General features: G+C 33.7%; 1 protein-coding gene across 2 annotated transcripts in view; it reads right to left on the bottom strand.

The window, feature by feature from the left end:
* Window positions 1-1,680: 1,680 nt before the first annotated feature.
* The window catches only part of LOC135195809 (kinesin-II 95 kDa subunit-like), a 71,889-nt gene continuing 63,546 nt past the window's right edge, over window positions 1,681-10,023 (bottom strand). For both annotated transcript variants that reach the window (XM_064222286.1, XM_064222285.1), the window contains exons 14-15: window positions 9,891-9,975; window positions 1,681-6,883 (exon numbers count right to left, since the gene is read on the bottom strand). In XM_064222286.1, coding sequence (XP_064078356.1) covers window positions 6,848-6,883; window positions 9,891-9,975 — 121 coding nt within the window. In that variant the 3' untranslated portion in view covers window positions 1,681-6,847. The remainder of the gene's footprint in view (window positions 6,884-9,890; window positions 9,976-10,023) is intronic.

Raw genomic sequence — 10,023 nt, 5'->3', positions numbered from 1 at the left:
GGATACAGTGCTGGGGAAAGGAGAGAAGACTGATCCTTAATATTAATTTTTGTCCTTACATTTTATATTGTGATTTTAAAATTATTGGTGTTGAGTTTTTTAGGTTGTTTGAAAGGTGTTTGGGGATAATGCCTTTCAATCATATTTACTAATCCACGGTTAGGATCGGGTGATCGGGATCAGTATTTTACTCCTTTATATGCCAAGAGGCATAGGTATATTGTCATGTAAGTGAATAAGACTCCAGTGACAATTGCCATTAGGTTCTGTTGAGTAAGTGGATAAGACCCCATTGACAGTCCTTTTCAAGAGTTCTCAGCCATAGGGCACACCCTCGCTGAAGCTTTTGAGGCGAAGCAGACTTCTCAGCGCAAGCTAAGAAATCTTCCGCCTAAACAGGTAGGAACTAGGGTATTATTAATTAACTTGTATTACCTACAACATATGTTGTTTACCTATTAGGTCAGTAATTAGCTGTCTCTTGCCCTCTGCCAAAGGTGCCAATCAGCTAAGTATATATCTGACAGGGAAGTTGAATGTATGAAAATGATATTGTTATTGTACAATAAAGTTTCATACATACTTACCTGGCAGATATATACGATCGTATGGCCCACCCAACCTCCCCTCAGGAGACAGGTGGAAGAGAAAAATCTGGCTTAAAACGGTAATAGTTCCTATTCCTGCCACCCAGCGGCCGGCGGCGGGATCACCTGACCTACCTGTAGTGTGTGCCGCGAAATTTGAATTTCTGTCGGGGACGACGGAGTCTATAGCTAAGTATATATCTGCCAGGTAAGTATGTATGAAACTTTATTGTACAATAACAATATCATTTTACTAAATATTGTTTATTTAAAATCAACAGTTATCAGTTTTACTTGGTCCCAAGAAAATTAACCACAGGCAATCAATAAAATGAAGCAACTGCAGTAGTACGTACCATGAAAAAGGAGGCTGCTAAATCGCATATAGTAGTACTTGTAAATCCTGAGAATGCATTTGACAAAGAACAAAAAAGCTAATTAATGAGCATGATATAAAACAAAGATTGTGCAAGACACTCAAGTTGTGATAGCATTATAAAGCATTAAATCTAGTTTAGTATAACACATGTCAGAAATTGAGGTAAATTTTGGTGTATACATCAATTATCACTAAGAATCAAGCTAAAAGGAATACAAAAGGGAGGCACCAGGAGCTACAATACCCAGATAAAACTGACACTTAACAGCAGAATCAAGGAGTATTAAAAGAAAAGGCTTCAGAAATACTGAAACATGATGAACTGCCATAAGGAGAAGAGAGGACTGGAAAATCAATGTAGGCTAAACAAGATTATGACTGGAAAAGATGGAAAAATCTATACTCAGCAGTGGCCATGTCGATTCTGTAAGAGGTAGAAGTGAATATCACGATTATTGGTGTCACAGTTTTTATTGCATTTCCCAGCATGCATAAGAGCTAATCCCATAAAGATGGATGATTATTACAGTGGAAGGGAAGACCTTGTAGAAGGAAAAAAATTGAGTTAGTTTGGTAAAATACTGGATTTTCAGTCTGGCATTAAGAAGTCCGTCAAAAAACAGCATAGGAAAGAAATAAATGGAGATTATCCATCATAAAGGGCATCTGACCTCACATAAGGAATACCTGCCATAAAGAAAAGAATGAAGATAATTTAAATTCTCATCTTTATTTTATTTACTCATAAGATCTGAACAAAGAAAATTATTTGATGGAAAGTACTTAGTATTTGCATTCATCCCCACAATATTTTTTTATCATTCTTTTCCTTCTTAATTCATTGTATGTATTCACATTCACCTAGTGATTGATGTGAAAATATAAAAAATAAAGGATGGGGAGATGTAAATTTTAGAATGAATGTAACTCGAGCTTTTCTTACATAACAAAGAATTTATATACAGAAACAGACACAATTGCTTAGGATTCAAAAGTCACCCTTTTGGCTTTAACAGACTTTACCTAGCAGTCCAGCAAAAGATAAACTCCTGTGCTCTCCAAATGAGTAAACTTGCTCATTTCATTTTTGTACCATCAACACAAGTTTCTTGCATATTTGCCAGTAAATAACCAATCAAGAATATATAACTGTATTTCTATCAATAACGTGCACTGTACACTGCAGTGCACTAAAGGTTCTTTGCAGCGCTAATTTGACACTAATTGCTGCTATTGATTTAAACATATATGATAGACTAAAATGAGATTACATTGTCTTGATTTGAGGTGCCATACACATTGCAGTACTTTCTGTTCCAATGGCTAATCTTTCATGAGGCAAATGTCTAGACATTACAGCATCATGCAAGGCCCAACTAATTCTGCAAAATCCCCTCTCTATTAATTTCCAAATCCTCCCATAACAAATTTCCTCTTTTGTACATTTCATATCCTATGGCATACAAATAAATGTAATTTGTACCTAGTAGTAAAAATACACTTATATATACGTAGTCCAATAAAAAATTATCTAATACTCTAATTAAATTACTATACAGAGACAACAGAAGGTAATGTCATGAGATGACAAAACTACTACAATAAATGAAATTGCCATTCTTTATTTACAAATTAAAGAAAGAAGAAACAGCAAACAAAAACTTAACTTTTTCTATCAAGAAGAGATAGGCTGACAAGGAAAATATAAAAGTACAGAAAAATAATCCAGATATAAAAATATGAAAAGATAAACAAATATTGTACATTAAATGCAGATAATTTCATAAAGTAAATACTTGCTTTAAAAAAAAAACTAAATTTCAGGGATTCTTAAACCTATGACAACATACATGACTGCGAGTTGGAATGACAGATGAGAGAGCATAAATTCTACCCTTATTTGATATAAAAACTTTCTGAAGATAAATATAGATATGAAAATCAGTTTAGACCATTAATGTGCACATTAGAGTAAGAGTTATCATTGAACTGCAACCCTATTATGTTATCCCCATATGAAATATTTATCAAATACAAATCACTGAATCATAACATCACATCTAAATATGCATTACCATTATTAAAATTTTGGTAATACAATTACAGGAATACCATTCCAGTATTGCAAAAGCATATTTGCCTCAATTTTCAACACACAATTAACCCATACATATTTGTGGTTAATCAGACACCCACAGCAAATACCTGCTAAAATCCCTTGCAGATTGAAAAAAAAGTTACTTTCATAAACAATGATAAGATTGTATAAGGGAGTAACAAAGTTACAATGTGACTTTTCCATAAGGGTTACAAACATGTTAAAAAATGTTTCAAAATATAAATTAAGCAGTACACAAGTTTTTGGGATATGTACTGATCTACCATAGCTTTAATCATCTTATGAGGTTTAGCTGAAATATGAAACTTAGGAAATACATCAGCCACTTGTTAAGCAGGTTTAAATATTCTGAAATCACTGGAACAAAAAAAAAATCTAATTTTCCAAAGAAAATAAATAGCTATGTCAAAAAATTAACTAGAAACTATGACACACGATACAAAATAAATAAAAATAAATACAGCACAGCACGAGGGAACAGTGAAACAACGGTGGGCACAGGGAAATCTGCATCTTATGCACTGCAAGGCTATTCAACTGAGGTGTATAATTCCCCCTTTTGCAAAATTGCCCTCATGCTAATATATTATAATATAACTGCTGATGAATACTCAATGCCCCACTTCCTTTTGCAAATAGAAAAGGACGGATATTTTACCCGAGTGGTCTTTTTTTATATATATATACTTAACAAGGAAGGATGTTTTAACTACACAGTATTCTAGACAAAAAAAAATGCATGGTAATTCAAAAGGTCTTATATGCCTAGCATACACAGCAAGTTTAAGACTGACAGAGAGAAAAAACTGACAGTTTATCAACAATGTGCATGACAAAAGTTGAGAACTACAAGCAAAAATAGTAAAGAAAAAATAAAAGCACAGATTTAACAATAGAATTTAAGTTGAACTATGCAACATTAAATACTAAGCCAGGAACCAGGTACAACTTGATTCTACAACTCGTTACTTGTTTAAAAAAATTTCTTAAATACTTATCATTAGGCTTACTAATAATGATTAGGAACCAGAGCCTTGTATTAAGTAATTTCATGATAACCTAATATATCAAATATTTCCTTTTATTAGTTTGTTTGTGTGGTGTTTTTACGTTGCATGGAACCAGTGGTTATTCGGCAACGGGACCAACAGCTTTACGTGACTTCCAAACCACGTCGAGAGTGAACTTCTATCACCAGAAATACACATCTCTCACTCCTCAATGGATTGTCTGAGAATCGAACTCGCAGCCACTAAGGTGGCAAGCCAGCACCATACTGATCATACCACCAAGGCACTACTTTTATTAGTGATATGTAATAAAAGAGACAGTTTTGTGAAACATGCAATGAATGGTCTTAAATCAAAACAAAACAAATTATTGCAAACTCTCCTTCCAGGCATTTGGACAGGAACACACTTGAGATAAAAAATGACTTGCATAATTTTATTCTTAACATTATAAAATGGTTTCAATCTGAAAATCCTCGCAAGTCCAGTAAAATACCAAGTTCAGCTTTTCTTCAGGACAGAACCAGTACATTTAATTTCAATAAATATTAGTGTAACATTTCATAACTATAAACTAGTTTACATCTTCACTTTGCTTCCTGTTTTTCCTTGATCTCTATGCTTATTGTGTGTAGACCAGTAGTTATATATTAGAGGTATAATATGACTTTCATTACCAAAAACATGGATATCATAATGACCATTATTAACTTTTTATACATTTTCCTTTTTTGTTGTTATTTATTTCCTTTGTTCTTGAATCTTATTTTTATCATTCTTTCAAGGTTGAGGGAAAATTTGTATCTAGCAATACACAGGCTGAGGACCATGAAGAATTACATTGAAATAAAATTTTGTACATTTTTGCTAGTTCTCTTTGCATTGAATTTACATATTTTGCTCATTTTTCAGTTTTACTAATCGGATTTGTTATAGTTTCTACTGTACTTTAGGAAATCCTGTACCTTTACCTTTCACAATGAAAAGTGCTTCTTCCACAAAAATATAAAAAGTTACATGCATATTAGCATTGTATGGGTACATAAATTTGTACATTAAGTCTAAGTATATATATATATATATATGTATCCTTACTTGTACGTCTAAAAATATTAGAGGAAAAAATTATAAACATCTGTAACAACTCTAGAGCTTCATAAAAATATTAAAAACTCATGATGATCCTCTTTATTCCTATTAAGTATCTCTTATTTTAGGCAGTTTGGCTTCCAGACACCACACCTACAATATTGCTCTTCAATATCTGTCCCAGACACAGGGACCACATATTTCATATTGCATATTTTCACAAGTAATATACAAAAATGACTGATGGACTAATTGAACTTTGTTACATTTAGTACATAAAAATTGAAACTTGTACGTACATGTATACTGATGTAGTGCGATTATAAAACATACATTTCCACAAGTACTTGTATGTTGTATAATCATATAATAACAAATTGTTTCCTTGAAATGCTGTAAACAATTCATGAGTTATGCTTTACATTAAAACCCTCATAGTGTGCTGTGCCGTAATAAGAAAGCTTGCTCACAAGTTATTTCTAATTGTTGCAGTTATGTACTGAAGAAACAAGTGAATCACTATACAAATCTGTATATTATGTTCTTATTTTCCATAAAGTGCATCCATTTAATCTTGTGATTTGAAGTACATTTTATAATAAGTATAACGCAACCTGATAACTTTAAAATATATCATATTGGCATTGTGTCGTAATGTATACTGTTAAGAAAGTATCTCCCAGCTAACTTGAGAACGTGGGTGGAACAGAATAAGCGGGAGGTTTACAAACATGGCTGAGGGAACAGCTAATTGTAAACCTCTTTAATCAGTCTTCTGTATTGCCAACTTGTATTATTGGAGCTTTGGCAGGTGAGTCAATTATACATGTACGTAGGCATATCAGCAATGTATTATCATAATCAGAAATTATTTCATTGTATAAACAATGATACCTCATGTGTATTGCTTTTTTCGTTGAAATACTGTAAAAATATTTTCTTTGCCACTTTATTATGATTGTCCCAAATAATGTTTGTTGATTTGTGATCGAGATACCAATACAGTACTCATCTGTTTATTTCGTGAATACTCTTGTGAAGTACACTATGCTAATCTAGCCTGTGTTCTTTCCACAGGCCTCTGCCTCTTCCTCTATCTTAGTAACTAACAATTCAACCTATGAACCTCAAGTCCCAGCTTTATATTTTCTGAATGGAACTGTACTCAACTCACTATTATCAAGTTGGATTAATAAATTAAGGAAGTTCAAAGAAATCGACTCACTGAAACCTACCAAGCCTAATATAGCCTAAACACACCACATCCTCTCCCCTCACACCATGCGTTAGATAATCACATCCCCTCATCTGGTGAACCCCACACTGATATCCTTTAAGAAAAACAAAATCCAAGAATACATGAAACAAATGATGAACAAAATCCAAATAAAGTTCCATTTTGATAGAAAATAACTAGCATAAATGAGATCAAAACTGTTTAAATTTTTAACATGCAAAATGCAACAAGTCCTTTAAAAAGTAACTAATGAAAGCTTCTGATATTTTCACATAGCAATGGCAAATTTTGCTTAACTAAAAAAAAATTTTCTTAGATTTTTTTGCCTATGGCAAAAAAAATAATTATGTAAAGAAAATCCATTAAAAAAAATCATCTTGCTGGAAACTAATAAAAAAAATTGGTGCTATTTCAACTGCAGCTAAGTTAAAAGTCAAAAGAGAGCCGGTTCATGAGGTTAGCCTGAAAAGCAAAAAAAACTAATATCAATTGACTATACATTTGAACATCCACATAATTACAAACTGCTATCATATATGTATAAGGTACATGAAATTTAGTCTTTAACTACTGATTACCACAGCAGGTTCTGTACTTATATTCAGAACATAATTCCCTTGTTTGCAGATCCATTCACAGCGTCTTGCCTAGTACATAGTAGGAAGAATGAGGGCTCTCTGCAGTTTCTTTTTGGATGGATGGATGATGTATGGAGTTCTAGGATTGCGACTTTTCCTTCCACCACGAAGGGCAAACGCTGTACAAGAGAAGACGACTTGACACTGAAGGACAAATCCTCCCTAGAGCATTTAGAAGACTGCACAAGTCTTGAGTTTACTTTTTCTGCAACTCTGAGGCAATTCCACTAATCACCACTTGTGGAAAAATTTAGTCACGTACCAAAGGGGAGAAAAAAAGCGCAGATATCTGAGCAGAAGTTACCCCTTTAGTGGTAAAAAAACACCAAAGTTCACATTTCAAAGTGTTCCCATTGCAAAAGTGGATGCCAATTCCCAGAAACCATCCCTAAGTGCCCTGTCAATACAGAGAAGTGTACAGCAAACACACCCGAGGAAAGATCTGCAAGCACTTTAGGATGATCTTGGATTTTCTCAGCAAAGGTGCCTACTACCCAATCCAAAAATTTAACAACTTCAAAATCCTTGAAAATGTTTGTCAGTCAATGATCTACTAGTTCAGCCAAAGAAAACATCACTTTATTGGCCACAAAGGAAGACCTGCAAGAAGATTCAATAAGCCCCAAAAAGTCCCATGGTAGATGCACCCAGAGAGGAGGGTTCTATAAACAAGGATTGATTGATTGATTGCGAGTTATCTGGCGTCACAACTACCAGGGTCACCGACGCCGAATACTAAATGTGATCTTTTAACTTTTATAATATATTATATAACATTCAAAATACCTTTATCTTTATGAGAGATATATAAATTTGATTTAAAAAATAAAATAAATTTCTGATAAAAATAAAAATAATATTCTGATAAAAAGAATTGTGATTGATCACAAACCAGTAAAACTATTAAAAAGAAAAAAAAATGTATATACTAAGACAGCACAGCTGTCAGATATATTTGAGAAGACCAGCTTCTTTGATAAAAGAGATAATGTTATTAATACATGCGCTTTCTCCCAACAGTTTTGCCATGCTATAATTACCCCCTGCTCCACTACTATAACCTAAAAAACAATTCCAATAAACAAGGATGATAACAGAAGGCAGCCTTCCCTTACTCTCTCTTGTCTGCGAGCCAGCAACCAATTTCAATCAGGGCCTTCCTTGCCATAGTAGAGAGCACCATCATAAGCAGTTTACCCATGTCCGATGACGGGAAACTTCACAAAAAAAAAAAAAAGCATAACAAAGAAGCAAATGCAGACGGGAGGAGCTTCTTCTCAATCATGATCCTCTTCTTTCGCTGATGATTCAGGTGAAAAAGTAGCCTCCACAGTGCTAGAAATAGGAGGTGATTTAAGAAACCCCAAAATATCATCCAAATGCAGTTGGATGGTATAGAGTCGAAGATGTCGAAGCATGATGGGAAACAGCTGAAATAAAAGTTAGCCGCGCTAGGCGCAAATGGGTGCTCGAGTGGCGCTGGCCACTAGGGAGCAGAGGTGCTCTGGCACCAATGCAAGCTCAGGCCTCAAAGAAGGTTCCCGAAATCCTCTACGTTCATGTGCCATTGGGCGCTTAAGCAAAGCATAACGTTCTGGAAAGCGTAAAATCACTGAAGAGCGCTCCAACACTAATGGGTGTTCTGAATATACGAGTACAAGTACAAATATTATTTATAGCAAATGGTTTTACCAAACCAGTGAGTTGACATCAACTCTTATGGGGCTGGCCCAAAGGTGTGTTCAAAACAAATAAGTTAGAATGTCATAATATTGGAGCACCTTAAAAATTTATTTGGATAAAATGAAAATATAGAGGGTTCTAACAAATTTTTTTTAAATGATTTGCTTTCATAACTGAAGATAAGGGTTGAAATACATGAAATTATTGCTAACCTTACTGCCTTTGATCCTTGCCCCATACAAGACAACCAATTTAAGAAGCTTTTTCAAAGTATGAAAGTAAACAAAGGTTACGGTTTCCCCACCACATACCCACCAACAGTGGTCCGAAGTTCCCCCTGGATCACAGATGTTGGGATGAAGTTACATAGCCTCTGGTTAGCTTTCATACTTGAAATAGCTTCTTTCACTGGTTTCCCTTCATGGGAGAAGGACTGAAGGCAGGAAGGTTAGCTTTAATTTCATATATTTCAACTGATATCTTAAGAGGCAGAAACAAAACCTTAAAAGAATTTTGTTAATCTTCCATTAATTTCATTTCAATTTATCCCCATAATGTGCTCATGACAACTGACTGATAATGCAATGATAAACTACAGTTTTCAATAAGTGTTTATTTCAACCTTATTTCTTTTTTATTTTTACGTGGGTTTATTTGTAACTTACTTCTACAAATCTGAACTTCATACTAATGAACCAATATCCATCCTGAATTTTCCAGTAAGGAGAATTCAGAGTACTTTCACACATGGGCATACAATACAAATATTAAGTATATACATACTTTATATGCAAGACTTTTTCTACTATAAAACTTAATACCTGCTAATTTCAAAGAATCTGTAGTATTGGCTATCCCCTTGGATTTTAGCTATTAGTATTTGGAATTTCAAGCAAGCAATCAAGCCTATCCCAAAAAACATCAAGTGCAACAATTCACCTTCTTCAGTTACAGGTTTGTCCATGAAATGAACACATCTTATATTTTTCATGGAGGGATTTCAGTGATCTAATACAGATTAAAGTGATCTAACACACACAACTCAATTAAATTTCTAAAAATTCATATACGTACATGTATTAGCATTACAGTATATGCAAAGGTATCTGACCTAAAAAAGTAAAACTACTAAATTTTTTTTCACTTACCTTCATGAACTGAATGTAAAAAGATTTTCGCAAAGCTGGAATTTTTTCTAAATCTTCAACAGAATTAAATTTGCCATACATCTGTCTGTTGAGAGAAAGAAATTTATGGATAATTTTAAGGACAAACTTCAAT

This window comes from Macrobrachium nipponense, chromosome 16 (genome assembly GCF_015104395.2).
Source record: "Macrobrachium nipponense isolate FS-2020 chromosome 16, ASM1510439v2, whole genome shotgun sequence".
Classification (NCBI taxonomy): domain Eukaryota; kingdom Metazoa; phylum Arthropoda; class Malacostraca; order Decapoda; family Palaemonidae; genus Macrobrachium; species Macrobrachium nipponense.
The sequence above is the reverse complement of the archived record's forward strand: the minus strand, read 5'-3'. Positions and strand labels throughout refer to the sequence as shown.